The 21,949-nt window shown below is 42.9% G+C and overlaps 1 protein-coding gene across 1 annotated transcript in view; it reads right to left on the reverse strand.

Annotated features, from left to right (window-relative positions):
- The window catches only part of LOC124716933 (WD repeat-containing protein 36), a 110,737-nt gene that overhangs the window by 25,773 nt on the left and 63,015 nt on the right, over positions 1–21,949 (reverse strand). The window contains exons 8-9 of the mRNA XM_047243511.1: positions 15,099–15,367; positions 5,865–6,142 (exon numbers count right to left, since the gene is read on the reverse strand). Of these exons, the coding sequence (XP_047099467.1) occupies positions 5,865–6,142; positions 15,099–15,367 (547 nt within the window). The remainder of the gene's footprint in view (positions 1–5,864; positions 6,143–15,098; positions 15,368–21,949) is intronic.

Here is a 21,949-nt window from a genome sequence, read left to right on the forward strand (position 1 = left end):
ACTTTCGTGCAGCAAGGAGACGAGAAGTGAATGGTGATGATAATGTTTAATTGACACCAAAATTCCCTGGTCCATGGGCTGAATTAGGGCTGCCACATTGGGTGGGAGAAAGAGTGCTTGTATACCATCGGACTTCAGAGAAACATCTGATGGATGAGTGGGAGCATTGTCAATTATAAGAATAGCTTTCAGTGGAAACTTTTTCTTCTTTAGCTCTTTTCTCGCAGCTGGTACAAACTTTCACGGAACCACCGAGAGAATATTTGTCTGTCCATCCACGCTTTCTTCTCAGCACAATACTGCACTGGTTGAGTATTAATGTCAGCGTGTTGAAAACGTGGATGTTGGGATTTTCCAGTCACCATAAGTGGTAGTTTATTACTCCAAAATTTGCATTACAAGAAGCCATTAATGTTATGCGCTGTTTCTGTTGCTTGTAACCATGAGCTCCCTTCTCGTTCTTGGCAGCTAATGTTTTTGAAGGAAGCATCTTGTAAAAAGGGTCCTGTTTCATCAGCATTATACAAGGCATCAGCACTTCCTCTATTATCATCCGTATCTTGCTTACAAACTTATCAGTGTCCTTATCGCTCGCTGAGCGACTTTCCTCGGTGACTATCAGCTGCCGAATGCCATGTCTTTTTTTCCAGTTTGATAGCCATCCTTCACTAGCTGCAAACAAGTTACTACCGCCAAGTTGCTGTTAAATGCAGCTGCTTTTTCCTTTATAATTGGGCCACTGACTGGAATTCCTTTACTGCGTTGTTGTATGAACCACCTATAAACATCTACATCCAGTTGTTCATTCTCACTCTTTCACATAACCTTCCAATTTCCCAACTTATTACCCATTTGGGTTGATTACTGTCGAATAACATCATCTTTCCTTTTGATGTCTTGCATACAGCATTGAACTTAGCAACAATGGCTTTCTGTGAAGAACTGCGATTTAACTTATCTAAAATTTCGAGTTTCTGCTTGAGATATAGCATAACGTGTTTCCTTTTAGAAGACATGAATCCGAACTGTAAAGAAAGCTACAATTTCAAATACAGTATATAAAGCATCGTTTAACTAAGCATTGTTGCGCACGATAATTCATTGTGCGTGTGTTTTTGGATGTGCACTCGATTACTAAGAGGCCGGACTACTGAGGGCCGGATTAGCGAGAGAGTAGTGTACTTCTCTCTCTCTCTCTCTCTCTCTCTCTCTCTCTCTCTCTCTCTCTCTCCTGATGTGCACTTCGGGAACCTGCAAACTTGCATGTATTGGCTACCCATGAACAGCATAATAGAAGCATTTGTTCACATTTACCTTTGCTCATGCTTATTTACCATTTCTCACTAAACTAAACATCCCATTGAGTGTGAAATATGCCCAGTGATTTATTTCCTACATGCAGAAGATATGAATGTAGTAATCTTTTCATATTTTTGGGCCACAGTCATGTAATAATGTCTGAATGATATTTCCACCATTTAACTGTACAAACTTGAATGAAATTTTCACTCTACAGTGGAGCGTGCACTGATATGAAACTTCCTGGCACATTAAAACTGTGTGCCGGACCGAGAATCGAACTCGGGACCTTTGCCTTTCGCGGGCAAGTGCTCTACCAACTGAGATACCCAAGCACGACTCACGCCCCGTCATCACAGCTTTACATCTACCAGTACCTCCTCTCCTACCTTCCAAACTTTACAGAAGCTCTCCTGCGAATCATGCAGAACTGGCACTCCTGAAAGAAAGGATATTGCGGAGACATGGCTTAGCCACAGCCTGGGGGATGTTTCTAGAATGAAATTTTCACTCTACCGCAGAGTGTGCACTGATATGAAACTTCCTGGCACATTAAAACTGTGTGCCGGACCGAGACTCGAACTCTGGACCTTTGCCTCTCGCGGGCAAGTGCTCTACCAAATGAGCTACCCAAGCACGACTCGCGCCCAGTTCTCACAGCTTTACTTCTACCAGTACCTCGTCTCCTACCTTCCAAACTTTACAGAAGCTCTCCTGCGAACCATGCAGAACTAGCACTCCTGAAAGAAAGGATATTGCGGAGACATGGCTTAGCCACAGCCTGGGGGACGTTTCTAGAATGAAATTTTCACTCTACCACGGAGTGTGCGCTGATATGAAACTTCCTGGCAGATTAAAACTGTGTGCCGGACCGAGACTCGAACTCGGGACCTTTGCCTTTCGCGGGCAAGTGCTCTACCAATTGAGCTACCCAAGCACGACTCACGCCCCGTCCTCACAGCTTTACTTTATATTAAACAATGGAAAATCCAGGATGGAATATAACAATACCAGAGAAGTGTGCAACACTTCACTGTCCGCCACTCCCACCATACTGTCCCTCCCCCTCCCTGACCCAGCCTCCTCCTTACCCCCACCCAATCGCCACACCCACCATGCACTGGTGCTGCTGCTCGCAGTGTAGTTACAGCTCTCTGAGACTGCAGATGTGTGTGCAAGTTGTGTTTGCATTTGTGTGTGTGTGTGTGTGTGTGTGTGTGTGTGTGTGTGCGCGCGTCTATTGCTGACAAAGGCCTTAATGGCTGAAAGCTATAATTGTGTGAATCTTTTTGTTTTGCCTATCGCAACTCAGAATCTCCGCTATATGGTGAGTAGCAACTTTCCTTCTCTGGTATTGTTACTTTATATTACTATCACGATTTTGACTTTAAGCCATTATAAAGCACAACAATGAAAATTTTTTTTACACATGCATAGAAAGTGAGAAGGATCAAAATTTAACATAAGTATGCCATGCCAACATCAGATTAAAATTTATCAAAGAAATACTACTTACATGGTGGATACAATTAGAATTTGTTAAGTGAAGTCATCATCAAGGTCCACTGAGCTGGAAGTCCCAGAATGTAGATAAGTGCAAAATCACCAAAATGTATGGCAGACAGGTAGCAAACACGTCTTTCAGCCATAGAAAAACCAGCCACAGAATAAACATCAATACAGTACTTACATGTGAAGTGAGCATGGTCTGAAAATATACTATGAAAGTTATTGGCTGACTGGTGGCCAAAGATGAACAGCATAGGTTGAAAGTCCATGTTGCAGAATCCAAAAGATGCAGAACTGAGACTTATTCATACATCTTTGGAAGAAATGTGTTGTTTGTGAATATATTTGTAAATACATCTTTGAAAGAACAGTCTTATCTGTGAATACAAGGCGTAAACACTATGTCTATAGCACGAAAACATGACATCATGCTAAAAGGAGTACCCCAAGTCATATAATGGTTTAAATGAGAAATATGCACATGTCGGCACAGTGTAGAACAACTATAGCCATGACAGAATACAACCATCTGTCTAATCTTATTATAAAGTGGATCTATGTGTCATACATAAATATGCCACAGAAAATTATGAAAGTTTTCCATTACAATATTATGAATTGTAACCAAAATGTTGTAGTAGACCAAGACCACAGGGTGGGAACTTGAGTGTCTCCCACTTGAGTTGATGTAACTTCTGCGTTACATTTGAAATATGAGGTGTGCGTTGTTATGAAACAGCAGCACCCCTTGTCCACAACAGTAGTTTTCGACAGACATGCTGCGCCATACAGATTCTTCATTCTCCAATCGATGTCTACTAGTGTTTGTCCTTCGGTGGTCAAGAAAAGAATGACAGCACCTTGGTCCTGTTTCGACACACTTGCTCAGAAGATCACCATAGTTCACGTTTTCACATTTACCGCAAGCACATCAGAATGACACGAATGCCAAATAATCCCTTGCATACGTGTCACTGTTCGTATACGGCATTTTCCCACTTGGAGTATGATATATGTAGATAATAGGCATCAAAATACTTGTCAGGGACTTGTTTACCACCTAATAATGGTTTACTAACTAATAAAAACTGTTGATGCAACTGGTATTGATAACTGTCTTGAAAGTAGAAGCGTGTGACTCAATTTCATACATCATAATTGACATTTCTGGAAAGCCTGAAGCTGTCATTCATTATTTAAACAATGGAACATTGCACCAGTTACAAATTTTTTTCACACTTAGCGTGACAGTTTTCCACAATTTTTTCAGGTTGTGAAGTGCAAATATTTACATAAGTATTTTGGGTGGTGTTTTCATTTGTTTTGTTCTGCATCTCTCTTGCACAGTAATCACCTTTTTTAGGTTATCAGGTTCTTTACTTCCTCAGTTATGCAGAAAACCACACATACACAAACTATCACTCACATTGTTTGCGTAACATCACAAAAAAAAATACATATGTGAATACTGCACTTGATAGTGAGAATAAATTCTTGAAACACATTTTGCTCACCATGAAAAAATACATAATTTGCACTGTGTTTAAACCAAAAACATTTCAGCGATGGAATGTGAGTGAAAGTGTCAACTAGTGCTTCAAGTGGCAGAAGGATGACACACGCTAAATATAGTTTGACAAAGGTGTCACGACCATCACAACAACTGCATATGTGCAGTAGAGACAGTTTGTAAATTGTTGTGCTTGCTTGTGGAACCTTTATTCGAACAAACCTAGCTACTCCCATCAGGCACCAAGCCAAATAGAGCTTGGCATCAGCTGGAGATACAGTACATTAATTCCAAGAACATAAAAGTGGGGTTATACTGTACCTACATTGCCTGCATCAGAGTCATGTTACACTGCATATATGCTGCAGCAACGCCCCTAAACAGGAACTTTCTGATTGGTCCTTACACATGGATCTCAGATAGAGATAAGACATCAACTTCCTTTTCATATTCTGTATCATATAAACGGATAAGGTGTTCACTAACTTTGTCCTTTAGTCGTCTATATATTGGTGCATAATGCTAAGGATATTCAAACAATTTTCTTTTGTGTGGGACCCTTTATTTATCTGGATCTCTTTTAAAACATTGTGTCTCAATGAGAAGTTTCACCTAAAATTTAAAAAGACTTATCTCATACCTGTAATCAAAGGAATTTTGCCACTGGTGAGAGTGGCTCCCTTATATTTTCAATTATTGGTTCCACTAGTCCATCTTTTCTCTTCCTGTTAATGTGTCGGCCACGCCTTGTGTCTCCCCCTAGCCAATAGCAGAAACTCACACAGCATCAATGTGAACACCACCTACGTCAGCAGTAATTTGGTCAGTACCTGGTTAACTTGCCCAAGCTCATACAGGGTGGATCATGTTGCTGCAGAACCTCAACAATGCCCACAGATGTATGTGCAATTGTTGTTGTACATAGCTTCTTACTGGTACACCAATGAAGTTTATGCAAAAAAATACACAAAGGACGATAGAATGATAAGAAAATGGGTTAGAACATTTCAAGGCAGCTGTACTAATATTCATGATGAAATCTTAAGTGGATGACCATCTGTCTCCGCTAATCACTTGCTGCAGAAAGTTGCTGTGTTATCTAGTGACTTTCCTTAAGTTTCACGATGTGTTCTTTATGAAATTCATACAGAAAACAAACTACTTGTTTCCCCTATGTATTCTCGTAAAGCTCAGTAAATAAGGTGTCAGATTTTTAAGCTGAATTGACACTGAGGGGCAAAACATGAGAGATTCATATTGCAGAAAAATCAAAAAAGGAAAAGACAGTGAAATGACACAACAGATTTTTAAGAGACTGTAATTCAGAAGTCCGTTCTTTATTCTTTTGTAGAAATTATGTTAAAAACTAGAGGAATTTATAAACTTTTTCTAATAATAAAATTGTTTTAAAAAGTACCTGCCCTTGTCTGACACAAAAATGATATTTATTTAAAAAGCATGTCTCACATTTATTAATTTTCTTCATATATTATTTTTAATTTGGAGTCCAGATTTTGTGCAGTGCATAAGACACACATATCCTTACCTGAAATGAATCAACAAGTTTTCCCGAAGGAAGGTCCCACGTGCGGATACGGCAGTCTGTGCCAGCAGTAACCAGCCACCGCGAGTCGGGACTGAAAGTCGCGTCTGTGATCTGCGCACCAGGGTGTCCAGCCAGCTTCCGCACCACTGAGCGACTCTCTGTGTCTGCCACTGACACTGAAAAGTCTTCCAGGGCAATGGCAACCAGAGACGACTCGTGATGTGTCCGCAGGAACAGTGGCCGCTCGTCCAGGTCCACTTTCGACAGTGGCTTTGTACCTGATAGCAACACATTCATCTTCAGTAAAATCCCTCGGAGACCAGAAAATTTCTTAAAGGAAGTTATTTTCCTGTGTACACTTTTCTTTTGTTTTCAAATAAACACTTTATTTCAGTATTTAGAAATTAACTATGCCTCTGTGAGCATTATCAAACTATAGCACGATAAAAATTGTTATGATTGAAGTATGTTATGTTCAACACATTACTGGAATGGAAAAGCAATGAGACAGCATTCCTAATACAAAGGTAGGCAGGAAGAGTAGGATTTAACATCCTTTGAGGTCACAGGAGAGGGAGCACAAGCTCAAATTGCTTCAAGGATGGGTAAGGAAATTGGCTGTGCCCTTTCTAAGGAACGCTCCCAGTATTTGCACAGAGAAATTTATGGAAATCTCAGAAAATCTAAATCTGAATGGCCTGACACACACTTGAACCACTGTCTTCCCAAATGTGAATCCAGTGTGCTAACCACTCCATCATCATGCTTCGTCCTAATAAAGAGTTTCAAACAACCGCTGTAGGTCTGGGCACCACTGTACCAGATATAAAGTCTATTGGCCATTAAGTGGTTTTTGTCACTGTACCAGCATATATAACACACTAAAATAAATTACCATATATAACTTCCTTTAATGTGTTATACTGGAGAACTACCGTATTTACTCGAATCTAAGCCGCACTCGAATCTAAGCCGCACCTGAAAAATGAGACTCGAAAACAAGAAAAAAAAAAAAAAAAAAAAAATTTCCCGGATCTAAGCCGCACCTAAAATTTGAGACTTGAAATTCAAGGGGAGAGAAAAGTTTTAGGCCGCACCTACAAATCCAAACAAAGTTGGTCCACTGTAATATGAGACACAATTTAGGTCGAATGAATGACGATACAGCTACAGTAGGTTTGAGTCGTAAGCTTAGCAGTTAAGCTTTACTGGGTAGCCATTGCTATGCGTCACGCACTCCGTCCGTATTTATACGGGTACCTTTCCTTTTTCACGTCTGGTTTGAATTGATTGCTTGTTTTGCTTTGATCTGGTAAGTGCCGTTCTCTTTGTTATAGGTGTTTACGTCACTCTAAGCTGAAAATACATTACTGTACTGTGTCATGAATTGTTTGTCGCATTCTAATATGAGTGTATACGGCCTGTCCCCGCTCGCAGCATGACTTGTTTTCGTGTGCGCTACCGCCACTTACAATAAAAAAAGAGAGGAATCATTTCATTAGCACAACAACGGCAAGAGACTGCATCTGTTGTTACTTACACTGCTGCTTTCTTTGATAATGATCCACAAGAACCAAATAATAGACTGCTTTTGATAGAAGACGTTCTGAACGAGAGTTTAGCGAAAATTTTTCTTCGTTTGAAAATCTTAGCAGACGCCTCTTCAGTACATTACATTCTGCACAGAAATTAAGAGTCATCTTAGATTTAAGAATCTAATCAATTGCTGTGCTTCATTTCTGACTGTATCACTATTAGGCATAAGAATAATATGAACATAAACATGACATGATATGTATATGCTTTCGCGTTTGCTGTTGTCTCACCTTAGTTTCATAGTTTATTAGGCAGGCAGGATTTAAATAAGATAGCAGCAAACATGAAAGAATACATGGCAAAATGTTTATATTCGTATTATTCTTATGGCGAAGAGAATACTGTATGTGATTCACAATTCATAAAAATTCCTATTAGCAACCATCTCTTCTCACAGGTAGGAAAAAATTCAGAACGTGGGGTTGGCCATATTGACAAACATCCCAAACAGTTTTGCCAGTCGGATTTTCGTAGTACATTGAAATGCTGAACAATATGGAATTTGTATTTACTTTGTTGCATAATGTATAAAATGCAGTGGTCGATGTGGTGTCACCGCCAGACACCACACTTGCTAGGTGGTAGTTTAAATCGGCCGCGGTCCATGTAGTACATGTCGGACCCGCGTGTCGCCACTGTGATCGCAGACCTAGCGCCACCACCAAGGCAGGTCTCGTGATACGAGAGTGGACTCGACCCCAGTTGTACGAGAACCAAGCTACCGCCCAGTTGTACGCGAACCTAGCTATCGTCCAGTTGTACGAAGCCTTTCTCTCTCATTAGCCGAGAGACATAATAGCCATCAGCTAAGTTAATGGCTACGAACTAGCAAGGAGCCATTTGTATCAGTGCCTATAGCTTACGAGTAATCAAGAGAGATGTATTCCAAGGAATTATTAAAAGTTAAGTAAAAAGCATCTACATACTTTTCTTCTTATTCATTCATAAGTTTTTATGTTCCAGACTTCACGCCCGTATGCTTATTGCCGTGCGTGCACTATCGGCTACAGATTTAGTCTAGCATTACTTTTCAGCACTCCACATCACGGTGTCGGTCCAGCTACCGACACTACAATTATTGGCGACGAGGGAAAAGGACCTTTTTCTGATTGCTTACATTTATTTCTGATTGCTTACATTTATTTGTGTCATGGCTTCGCCACATTCTCCAGATGTACTGTCCGAATTTTATCGCTTGCAGAATCAGCAGACGCAGGCGTTACTGGATGCCCTTGGACAGCTCGTCCAGGGTCAACGTGCGCTGCACACCGATGCGGCCGCAGCCGCTTCACCGCTACCGCAGCCACAACCGGCCGTTGCACCGCCTTTTAGGCACTACGACCCGAACCACGAGACCTGGCAAGAGTGGTCTCGTCAGTTCGCCTTCCACCTTGCTGCCTACAGAATTCAAGGTAATGAGCGGCAGCCGTTTTTGCTTTCTTGTGTCGGTGTGTCCACATACCGTGTGATAGTGAAATTGTTTCCCCGGCGCGACGTAGCAACTCTGTCCTACGAGGAAATTTTGTCTGCATTAGATGCCTATTTCAAAGAAACAGTTAATGTGGTTGCAAAACGGTATACGTTTTTTCGTACAAAACGTGCGGCCGGTCAAACTAATAGGGAGTGGGTAGCAACATTGCAAGGACTTACTAGGGACTGTGCCTTTGATTGTGACTGTGGTCTTTCTTATTCAGATACAATGGTGCGTGATGCAATTGCACAGAACGTTTCTGATGTTCGCATACGGGAGCAAATTTTGAAACTAGTTAATCCCTCCCTTCAACAAGTGATAGACATATTGGATAGACAGGACACACTGGACTGTGCTCAGGAATCTTTTGAAACTTCGCCAGCCGTGTGTAACATTAACCGGCCCGCTGGACGCGCTGCGCGGCCCGGTAACCGGGCCTCGCGCACGGCGAGACAGCGACCGCCGCGTGCTAAGCCAGGTGTGCCGCGCCACCCCACAAATGCAGTGAAATCATGCCCGCGGTGTGCTACTAGACATTCGCGTGAACATTGCCCGTCACGCCAAGCTATTTGCTTTTTCTGCAATAAGAACGGACATGTTCAAAGTGTTTGCCAGAAAAAGCTCAGATCAGACAATCACAATCGTTCCAGGCCCTTTGCTTCGCGCCGGAATCGAACCAAGGACACTCAGGCTCGTGGACCTTCGCCTATGGACATTCATGTCGTTAATTCCACTTCGTCCAGTGACACTTTCTCTAACAGTAACTGTGATCGTCCCACAAAACCTGTGTGTCGACGTCGCCGGAAATCACGTCAAATAGCAAGTGATTCTGTACCAGTGTCTGTTCCAATTGCACAAAACAGTCGCTCTTGTCGTCAGCAGGACAATAAACTTTTTGTGGACTTAGACTTTGAAGGCAAAGTGATACCATTCCAGCTCGATACCGGAGCTGCAGTTTCATTGCTCAATCACAGACCACAAACCTTTGACATCGCTTTTTCATCCGACCAAGCCTGTACCTCCACGTACAGCGCAGAAATTCATTCGCTGGTCTATTTTCCTCTCGCAGTACCGCTACGATATCTTGTATCGGTCCACTGCTAAGCACGGAAACGCCGATGCGTTGTCCCGTTTGCCTGTTGCTGAGGATAAAGCATTCGATTCTTCCGAACTTGCTTGCATGTTCATTGATTCGGAAACCGATGAAGTGGTCGAATCGTTTCCGATTGATTTTCGTCGTGTCGCTACAGCCACAGCTGCTGACCCTGTCCTTGCTACTGTTTTACGTTTTGTTGCTACGCAATGGCCTTTGTCAAAGTCTCGGATCGAGGATCCGTTGGTTCGCCGATTTTTTGCTCACAAGGAGAGACTTTTTGTTCGACGTGGTGTTTTGTTGTTGCGTTCTGATAATGATCAGTCCAGAGTCGTGGTCCCACGTTCGTTACAGTCCTCTGTTTTACGGCTTCTTCACCAAGGACATTGGGGTATAGTGCGGACGAAACAACTTGCTCGTCAGCACTGTACTTGGTTCGGAATCGATGCTGCGATTACGAATATGTGTTCTTCGTGCCCGGCGTGTGCCGAACAACAGTCCGCACCGCCGCGGAAAGTCTTTGCGTGGCCAAAAGCCACTTCCCCTTGGCAACGCTTGCACATTGATTTTGCTGGTCCATTCTGGAATGCTCGATGGTTGGTTCTGGTCGACGCCTTCAGTAATTTTCCTTTTGTTGTCCGGATGTCTTCCACGACGTCCTCCGCCACCATCCAAGCGTTGTCTGCTATCTTTTGCATTGAAGGTCTTCCGCAGACTATTGTTTCCGACAATGGCCCACAATTCATGTCCGCAGAATTTCAGTCATTCTGCCAGGCCAATGGTATTCGACATCTGACTTCCGCGCCGTTTTCGCCTCAGTCCAACGGTGCCGCTGAACGATTGGTCCGGACTTTCAAGTCACAGATGTTGAAATTGAAAGAGTCGCATTCTCGGGAGGACGCATTGTTGCTCTTTTTGTCTTCGTATCGCTCTCAGCCCCGAGATGGTCGCTCGCCGGCTGAGTTGCTCCACGGTCGTCCTCATCGCACCTTGATGTCTTTGCTGCATCCGCCGCATCAGGTTCCTGTGCAGCGGCAGACTCCTGCTTTTGCTCCAGGCGACGTTGTATTTTATCGCAACTATCGAGGTTCACGGCGTTGGCTCGCAGGGCGCATTCTTCGCTGCCTCGGCCGCGCGATGTATTTGGTTTTGGGGGCCTCTGGTGAGGTGCGTCGGCATCTCAATCAGCTGCGCCTCTGTCGTCGCTCGGGTTCTGCCGCTCCCCGTCTGCTTTCAGCGACGGTGCCGTCCGGTCAGCGCCCTGGGGACCCATCTACTGGCTCGCCTCATCCCCAGGTGTTACCGACGATGCCTTCCATTTTGCCCCATGGCGACGCGCCGCCGCCGCCGCAGCAGCAGCAGCTGCAGCAGCCGCCGCCGCCGCCGACCGCATTCGACGCTTCGTTGCAGCCGCCAGGCGCCTCCCAGGGTCACGCGCCGCCGATCGCTTCCCGTGACCAGCTGTCCTCCGCCATGGACCGCCCGCCCGCTCCGGACCACATGACGTCATCGCGCGTCGGCTACCCCGACGCAATGGAGGTCGACACTTCGGCCCCTCATGTCTCTTTACGGGCGCATACACCGCATGTTGACGTGCACCCTGGACTAGTTTTGCAGGCGTTTCCTAGCTCCCCTCGGACCGGATGGCCGGGTGCGGGTGGCACAGCCTCGCCTGTTGTTAGGCTCCCCACCTCATCGCATACGTCAACATGTGGTCCTCCCCACGGCGGGCGGAAGCCTTATTACACGACCATTCGCCGATTTGCGGGGGAGGAATGTGGTGTCACCGCCAGACACCACACTTGCTAGGTGGTAGTTTAAATCGGCCGCGGTCCATGTAGTACATGTCGGACCCGCGTGTCGCCACTGTGATCGCAGACCTAGCGCCACCACCAAGGCAGGTCTCGTGATACGAGAGTGGACTCGACCCCAGTTGTACGAGAACCAAGCTACCGCCCAGTTGTACGCGAACCTAGCTATCGTCCAGTTGTACGAAGCCTTTCTCTCTCATTAGCCGAGAGACATAATAGCCATCAGCTAAGTTAATGGCTACGAACTAGCAAGGAGCCATTTGTATCAGTGCCTATAGCTTACGAGTAATCAAGAGAGATGTATTCCAAGGAATTATTAAAAGTTAAGTAAAAAGCATCTACATACTTTTCTTCTTATTCATTCATAAGTTTTTATGTTCCAGACTTCACGCCCGTATGCTTATTGCCGTGCGTGCACTATCGGCTACAGATTTAGTCTAGCATTACTTTTCAGCACTCCACATCACGGTGTCGGTCCAGCTACCGACACTACAGTCGAAACTCGGGGCGGAGAAGAAGGCTCGTCTTCCACCCTTATTTTTTTAATTTATTTACTGACGCGGAGGTTTTGGCGCTAGTATTTATCTTTGTGCCTGCAATGCATGCCTATGCAGCGCTACCTATATTCGACGGCAGAAGTCGCTTGTGGCGGCACCGACCAATATTTTTTAGAACTTCCGCTTACTTTGCACTCGATTCTAAGCCGCAGGCGGTTTTTTGGATTACAAAAACCGGAAAAAAAGTGCAGCTTAGATTCGAGTAAATACGGTAACATTACATTAGTGTAACTGACATATTTTACAGTAACCTTCACAAACTGAATTTATCCTCCACACCTTGTCCAGAAACAGATCTCCCATGCCCACTGACTACCCGCAAAAGAATGCCCCCATTGTGACTTAGTTCCACATAGGACTGGAGCAACTGAATAATTTTCTCCGCAACAGCTGCAACTATCGCTCACCATGGCATGAAATGAGTAATATCCTCCCCACCCCTCTCACAGTGGCAGTCCACTGATCCCCATCTATCGCCTTTTCCCCCCTCCCCCCCACCGCCAACCTATACAGCAGTCTCGTCCATCCTCATTCCACCCCTACCCTCAACACATTGCCTCATCATACAGACCCAGGTGCAGGACCTGCACATACATAGCCTCAATACTGCCTACTCCAGTCCTGTCACAAACATTGCCATCAGGCTTCTTGCCATCAACAGCACCTTTTCTGAATAGTGCAGGTAGAAACTGACCCTCCAACATATCCTTTGCTACTGTAAGCCATCTGACCTCATCCTTTGCTAGTCAGTATCCCCACATGCCTCACCCACTCCCACATGCCTCCCCCAATCCTCCCCTCATGCTTACTTGCACTGTCCTTTCCCTGCCTCAACTTATAAACAAACCCATGCTCAGCATACCCCAACACCCTGCTCCTACCCTGCTATAATTCCCCACCCCACATCTCTTCTGAAATCCAATACTCAACCCATTTAAGTGTACTTGCCCACTTATCGACCACTGGTGCCTCCTCTAGATGGTGAGTAGCAAACATATTCTAACTCATATTGTTCTCATTCCATCCTAGGTTTTCCTTTGTTTGTATGAGGGTATGTTAAAAAGTACTGCCTCCAAATTTTTATGTAAAAACTCTTAGATATTTTTATATAAAATGAACTTTATTAACATCCTACATCACTCCTGATGCCCACATATTTATTTCTCAACATAGTCACCCTGGTGACTAACATGTTTCTCTCAATAGGAGACCACTTTGTTGATACCATCACTTCACGATGTTTAACTTTGTTGACAGAACAACAACCTTACCTCTGCTTGCACCGTTTCATCACTAATAAAGTGAAGTTCTCAAACATGTTTGTTAAGTTTTGGAAATGGATGAAAATCGGATGGGGGGAATTCGATGACAGTGAAAGCAATGGATCAGATTGCTGTAGATGTTGCAGCGCAACGAGAGGGTGCTCCATGTGGGAACGAACACTTCATATTCAAAACTTTATTTCAGTACGCTGTTATCCACTCACAGACGTAATGACGTTACATACCGCCACAAAGAATACAGATTTTGAATGTTAATAATGTTTCTTTTGTTTAAAAAGCTTTAAGAGTTTTCACAAAAAAAAATTGGAGGCATTACTCTTCAGTAAGCCCTCGTATTTTCCCCCTACCCTGTCCCTTTACAGATCGCTACTTTTGTTTAATGCCACAGATGCATTAAGGTCCGAGCTGCCGGAGATAGTGGTCGTGTGTGCATGAGGTATGCTTGCTTGTGTGGATGTGTGTGCATTTTCTATTCTGAAGAAGGCTTTGACCGACAGTTAAATGTGTAACAGTTTTTTCACTGTGTCTGGCTGCAACTTAGCATGTCTTCCTTATGGTAAGTAGCAATCCATCTTTTTTGTAATACTGTTAATAAGTGGAATGTAGTTTCATGGATGTCTGAGAATATACAAACCAATAAAGGGGGTTGTCAACAGAAAATTGCTTCTTCTCTAACTTCACTACATTACTAACAAGGCATTTAACTTGTTCTGGTGGTTTCTTCAATGTGTATCCTTTTATCCGACTCACTGTTGTAATAACAGTAAAACCAAGAAGTTTATGTGAATATTGTCCCTACCCCTGGTATTATATTCACGCTTTGTACCATATTTTCAGAAAAAAATAAATACTAGAAATGACATAGGACAGTAATAAGTGAGTATATACTGTGAAACAGTTGTCATGACACCAAGTTATTAAAAGACTGAACATTCAGTTTCAAATAGCAAACTTCATTCTTAAAACACATTTCTGCATTTTGAAAATATGCTCTGTGTATGTCAAATTTTCTAAAAAGATGGTACCAAAACTCATTAGTGTGTGGAAATTTGCAGGATTTCACCATCAGCATGTTTACATCATCTACAGCTGCTGTCATCCGTACTTTCCTCCCACGTGACAGAAGCATATGATAAATCTTCATAGAATTTCATATTAGCAAGTGTAAAAATAAACACATTTTTAGGGTTCTAATAATGCGATATTTGGGAGTATGAAGTCAAGCATGTGGGTAATATTTAAGGTCTGCCAACACTGATGGATAGTGCAATCTTAACCTCTTCAGGAGTGCTAGCAATTTATTGCAACAGATAGAAGTAAACAAAGTTACTGTAGAAATAAAATTCTAAAATAAGGTTAACACACAATCAAGTAATTTTTTAACTTACGACTTTAGTATGGATTTTACATTATGAGACCACACCTTTACACTTAAACCGCCAAAATCGAAGCATGCTATCTGCACCCACAGTGACTGTAACCTGGTTGAGAGTGTCAGTAGCGACGCCCCTCACGGCACCCGTGTGAGCAGTAGGGGTTCCATACGTGTCCCTGTGGATACCCGACTGGGTGTTGAAACGATCCACGTGGCCAGAACTCATCCCGACCACTGCAAAGTTGCCACAGCGAGTGATGCACACGCACGTCGCATAGGAATTAGAGAGAGATCGGTCACCCTTAAAATTGTTAAACCTGGAACACAATTGTAAACAGATTTGCATACCTATTTGTCTATGAGTAAGATTACATAACTGACTACCAGTATAAAAATTATTAACTAACTGAGCTAACAAAACAAACTTGTCAAGTAACACAAAGGTTGACTGTTAAGTTTTTTACATAACCAATAATGGATAAATACACTTTTTTGGTACAAATCATTATACTGTTTGTCAAAATATTTGCCTTTAAAATTTATTTAATTAGTATGGGTTTGAATCAGTTTTGGAAAAGAAAACATTTCCACTCCGACATTGATAGTGCAAGAATGTGACTTCGGAAGGGTTCTACACCTTACTATCTGCCAGGATTGTAACTTCAGGGACTCAGGGAGGTGTGGCAGCCACACATCAAACCAGCCTCCTGGTTTAATGTAGGGAGTTGGTGTGCCAGCCAGCCAGGATATGTTTTTAGGAAGTTTTCTACATCCACTAAGGTAAATACCTAGCTGGTTCTCACATACCACCTCAGTTGCACGATAATTTCTTCTGTTGCTGTTCGGCAACTACAAACTGTATGAAATGCATTGTAATGATAGTATATCAAGGGTGCCTTTATATAGGCACACATTTTTAAAATGGCTCACCTAAATCAATCAATGATCTATATTCCCTAACAAAAATCAAGGTAGCATCACTCTTTCATCAGTTACTCAGGAGTATAATGCGAGAGCCCACTTGGCGCCCACAGTTTGGGCAAGTGTATACCACGCCAAAAGATGGGTTTGTCAGAGGCACTTGTCTATACACTTGTTTTGCAACTAAGTTGTTGAGCCAAGCGCCATTCGGAACTTGTTGCGATCTTTGATGAGTTTCCATCTACTGTGGTCTTTAGGAAGCTCCCCCCATTTGTCACAGCCAATGCTACGTGCATTCATACCCTGCTTGGCACAATCTTTTAAGCACATAGCAGGTCTTCCTGGGGACCTAGCATATGCTGTCTCACTTAGCAATGAGTGTCAGGGCAGACAGGAGTGGTCCATACAATGTAAGTGTCCACCACAGGCAACATTCCTCGAGTGTGGCAGTTATACTCGAAAAATCCGCAGCATTCAGGACTGTCTCATTTGGCACCTGGTCCCTCCGTGTTATGCCCAGAATGTTTTGTAGGCACTGCAGATGCAAGATGTTGAACTTACATTATTATCTGACATACGATGTCAAGGTCTCAGTGCTGTACAAGAGGGTGCTCAGCATGCATGCTTGATAGATGTGCATTTTTGTGGTCACTATAAGATTTTTTTTTTTTCAAATGCTCTTGTGTGGAGCATCCGGAAAGTTTTTGTCACTTTGCTAGTTCTTGCATTTACTTTATTGTCTGTAGAAAGATCTGACACTAGTGAACCAAGATAACAGAATTTGTCGAATACATTCAACAAGGAGCCATCTAATCTTATGGCATGCGCAGCTGTGTCTCCTTGTGCCATAACCACAGTCTTCTTTACCTTCACAGACATGGAGAAGAGCTTGTATGCAGAGGCAAATTTGTCCACAAGCCTTTGAAGGCCGTCTTGAGTATGTGCTATGAACACTGTATCATCAGCGAATAAAAGGTAACTTACAAATAAGTCCTCACTACAGTGCTTGGATCTGAAAAATGCAGTGCTGTAAAGTTTCTTGGCAACCCTGGTATGTAGATGGATGCTCAGGTTTGTTTTGTCAAAAGCAACTTTGGAAAGTAATGAGAAGAATATAATACACAGGGTGGTGGCCAGCATATAGTGTAGACAAACTCCTCTTTGCACAAGAAAATTATACAACATGCTTCCTCCACATATCACAGCATCATGAAAAGTTCCAACCATGTTCAAGAGTTTTGGGTGACACACTATCTTCCTGCTGATCGTCAAACGTCTTATTTAGGTCAATAAAAGCCATAACAATGGGGCCTTCTCCTCGCAGCATTTTTCCGGAATCTGACGGAGTGTGAAGATCATATCGACATACATATCGGAGATATAGTCTGCTTTGAAACTTTTATTTAATGAAAATCTATTTATATTGCACGTAAAATTTATCGTCTTTTGTTCTGAATTCTTTTTCAGCAATAAGAATTGTATCAAAGTTCTCAATATATCTTTTTATTTCTGAGTTCTATTCGTTCATTTATAATGTTATTTGTATTTTTGCCAAATGCGTGTAGGTTTCTGTTTCCTCCAAGATGCTTATGCAGCATCCTTTTTCACCTCTATGAACAACTGGAAAATTAGTGCTTTTATCTACAGATGTAAAAATTAGCTTCTGCACAGAGAATAAACTAGGAATGGAGATAATGCACAGAACAGGCAAACTTCAAAATATACAAAGTAGATGGGGCGACTGCGATACGTTCCACATTGGACAAATAGAATATAAATATACTATAAGATACAAGGAATGCAGAAACAAATGTGGAAACACCATCTCCACATTTAGTACGACTCTTCAGGAAAATCGACACCCTACATTAGATACAAGCACTAATCTTTCCATTCTTGACAGAATGGGGAAAAGAAGTGACAGAGGAGTTTTGAAGATTGAGAAAATATGGTTGTGGAAACATAAGCAGGAAGTGAAGGACAATATAAAGATGAAACATGGAAACATTTTTATAGGAATAATGTTATTGATTTTTGCTATTTATGTAAGTATTGGAACAAATCGCTATTGGAATACTATCTTCTATTTCTCTATGATAATAAAATTGCAGAATTGACTTTTACATATGGTCACAACACAAGGCTACCATCTCTCCCTTTCTCCTATTCACATATTTGCACCAAGTTACTTTCATAGATTAGCAAAAATCACTGTAACACTGTTTCAATAAATGATTGGTTGGAAGTCATTATAGCTCAAAAATTTTATATGAAGAAAATATATATATATATATATATATATAATGGAAGGAAACATTCCACGTGGGAAAAATTATATATAAAAACAAAGATGAGGTGACTTACCGAACAAAAGCGCTGGCAGGTCGATAGACACACAAACAAACACAAACATACTGTTGCCTCATCAGGAAAGAGGGAAGGAGAGGGGGTAAGGAGTCATTCCAATCCCCTCTCCTTCCCTCTTTCCTGATGAGGCAACAGTTTGTTGCGAAAGCTTGAATCTTGTATGTTTGTGTTTGTTTGTGTGTCTATCGACCTGCCAGCGCTTTTGTTCGGTAAGTCACCTCATCTTTGTTTTTATATATATATATATATATATATATATATATATATATATATATATATATATATATATATATATAGAGAGAGAGAGAGAGAGAGAGAGAGAGAGAGAGAGAGAAATATTAATTTCTGACAGAAATACATGCAACACTCACTAGGATACAGCCACTTTACTGACAAGTGATGTGACAGGTAGTTCATTGTAGGGGTATATGATAACATATTTAGATCAAATTAAACACACAGGTCACAATAAAGGGTGCCCAAACTGTTGTAACAATAAGCAGTGTATGTGTCCTTGGAGTCTTTACATTTTCAATAAAATCTACTCAATTTACATGACAAATCACTTGTATTACAACATTTGCAATTTTGATAGCTGTCTCCGCGGCCGTCATGAGGAGGTAAAATCACACTGGGGCTGGCATATTGTTTCGTTTACATGGATGTAATGGCTGTGACTGAAATCTACCACAATGACACATGCATGGAAGGTAAGTCAACCAGCTCCTAGAAGCTCCATCCTGCCGGGAGACCGAGTGACATCAGATAATGCGAGGGGCTGGTGCCACATTTGAAACTGGTGCTCCCATGTTCCTACGAGTGTCGAGCCTACGTCTTACCTTTCGGTCAATACCCAAAGCGAGCTCCCATGTCCTACTAAGTGTGTTCTCCCAGTCTCCATTAAAATTGCTGTTGTTTATTCTAATGGCAGCCCTTTCATTGGTAAAAGAATACCAGTATGATGGTATTTGAGCCACATCTCTTGCCTTCTCAAATAGTATTTTATGCCCATTTTCTAGGCAATGTTCAGCCACGGCCGACTTCTCCAGTTCAATTTGTGTGATGCTCCAGACTTAATGTACTAGCCATGTGGATCCTGGCCTTGCTGAAAGCAAGCCCACTTCCCCATTCACTGTACCTGACGTGACCGTTGTCGCTGCTTTCCTCGACACTGTGACAGAGAGAGAAACGCCAAAACAATGCATCTGATAAGACTGGGCACCGTAAGAGCACCACGCCACCTTTTCAGCTGAATTCAAATTCTGCATATAGCATCACAAAGGACACACATGTGAGGAGACTCTAGGGAGAAGAAATGTTGCCAGATTTGTGCTCATCATTGGCATATCGGCCCAGTAGTTGGTGTGACTGTATGTGGAGCCATTGAGTTACAACACCATCACCTCTATTTCACACCGTCAGTAATATGGACATCAGCTATTATATTTCTGAGATTTTAAGGACAGTGGCTGTGCCATATTCCTGAGGTTTATTCTATATTATCTTTCAACATGTTAATGCAACACTGCATGTTACACATGAAGCCTTGACCTACCTCTACACAGAAGGTGTTCAACTATTGCCCCTGCCATCAGTTTCTCCAGACCGCTCATCCACTGAGAGCATCTGGTTGCAAGTTGCCAAGAGACTGGCATGCCACCATTTGCCAGCCTCTATAATCTGGCACACAAATGAAGCAGCACAGAACGACACATTCTTATCTTTCTTCCAAGCTCAGTTAGAACCAATGGCCAGCTACAATGGAGCCTGTGTTGCTACGAGAGGTGGCAGTTCTGTTTACTTTATTTCATGTGTTCCATACCCATAAATTTCCACAAATTTAAGAGGGGCATTCAGTAAGTAACGCAACACCCCCCAACCCTGCCAATTTCAGTTGGAAAAATGTGGAATTTGTTGTGGGACAGCATGGAATATCCCCGCTTCACCCTCAATGGTTCCATGAAGTTCTAATAGGTGGCAGTTGTATACACAGCCTTCAAATACTGTCTGTAATGGTGGTGCTTTCGAAGAAAAGCAGAGCACCACAGATACACTATGTGATCAAAAGTATCCAGGCACCCCCAAAAAGATAGGTTTTTCATATTAGGTTCATTATGCTGCACCTACCGCCAGGTACTCCACATCAGCGACCTCAGAAGTCATTAGACATCTTGAGAGAGCAGAATGGGGTGCTTTGCGGAACTCACGGACTTCGAATGTGGTCAGGTGATTGGGTGTCACCTGTGTCATACATCTGTACATGAGATTTCCACACTCCTAAACATCCCTTGGTCCACTGTCTCCAATAAGGTAGTGAAGTGGGAATGTGAAGGGACATGTACAACAAAAAAGCGAACAGGGTGACCTCATCTGTTGACTGACAGCGACTGCCGACAGTTGAAGAGGGTCGTAATGTGCAATGGGCAGACATCTATCCAGACCATCACACAGAAATTTCAAACCGCATCAGGATCCACTGCAAGTACTATGACAGTTAGGCAGGAGGTGAGAAAACTTGGATTTCATGGTCGAGTGGCAGTTCATAAGCCACACACCACGCCGGTAAATTCCAAACTATGCCTCGCTTGGTGTAAAGAGTGCAAACATTGCATGACTGAACAGTGGAAAAACTGTTGTGTGGAGTGACGAATCATGGTACACAATGTGGCGATCCGATGGCATGGTGTGGGTATGGCGAAGGTCCAGTGAATGTCATCTGACATCATGTGTAGTGATAACAGTAAAATTCGGAGGCGGTGGTGTTACGGTGTGGTCATATTTTACATGGAGGGACCTTGCACTCCTTGTTGTTTGGTGTGGTACTATCACAGCGCAGGCCAAGTTTGATGTTTTAAACACCTCCTTGCTTCCCATTGTTGAAGAGCAATTCGGGGATGCCATTGCATCTTTCAACATGATCAAAGACCTGTTCATAATGCACAGCCTGTGGCGCAGTGGTTATATGACAATAACACCCCTGTAATGGACTGGCCTGCACAGAGTCCTGACCTGAACCCTACAAAACACCTTTGGGTTGTTTTGGAATGCCGACTTCATGCCAGGCCTCACTGACCGACATCGATACCTCTTTTTAGTGCAGCACTCAGTGAAGAATGGCTGCTATTACCCAAGAAACCTTCCAGCACCTGATTGAACACATGCTTACGAGAATAGAAGCAGTCAGCATGGCTAAGGGTGGGGCACTCATATTGAATTCCAGCATTACTGATGGAGGGTGCCACAAACTTTTAAGTCATTTTCAGCCAGGTGTCCGGATACATCTGATCACATAGAGTATTTATAGGCACCTGCAGAATGTCTATGCAGACCTGGCAGTGGAAAAAAGCACAGCGAGTTGTTGGGCAAGGCATCTGACATCATCACAACAATGCCACATAAACCTGTCAGATCTCCCATGAGCCGGCCGGCTGCACACTGCTGTGACTCCTGCAATGTTGGAACATGCAAACACACAAATTCGAGGTGACTGACACTTCACACAATCAAATACCTCACTACACAACTTGATGTCTCCGTTGGTAGTGCTAACACACTCTTTCATCAGTTGGAGTAGTCAAAGGTGGTGTGCCGACTGGGCTCCTTTCCGCCTA

The sequence above is a fragment of the Schistocerca piceifrons genome, chromosome 9 (genome assembly GCF_021461385.2).
Source record: "Schistocerca piceifrons isolate TAMUIC-IGC-003096 chromosome 9, iqSchPice1.1, whole genome shotgun sequence".
Classification (NCBI taxonomy): domain Eukaryota; kingdom Metazoa; phylum Arthropoda; class Insecta; order Orthoptera; family Acrididae; genus Schistocerca; species Schistocerca piceifrons.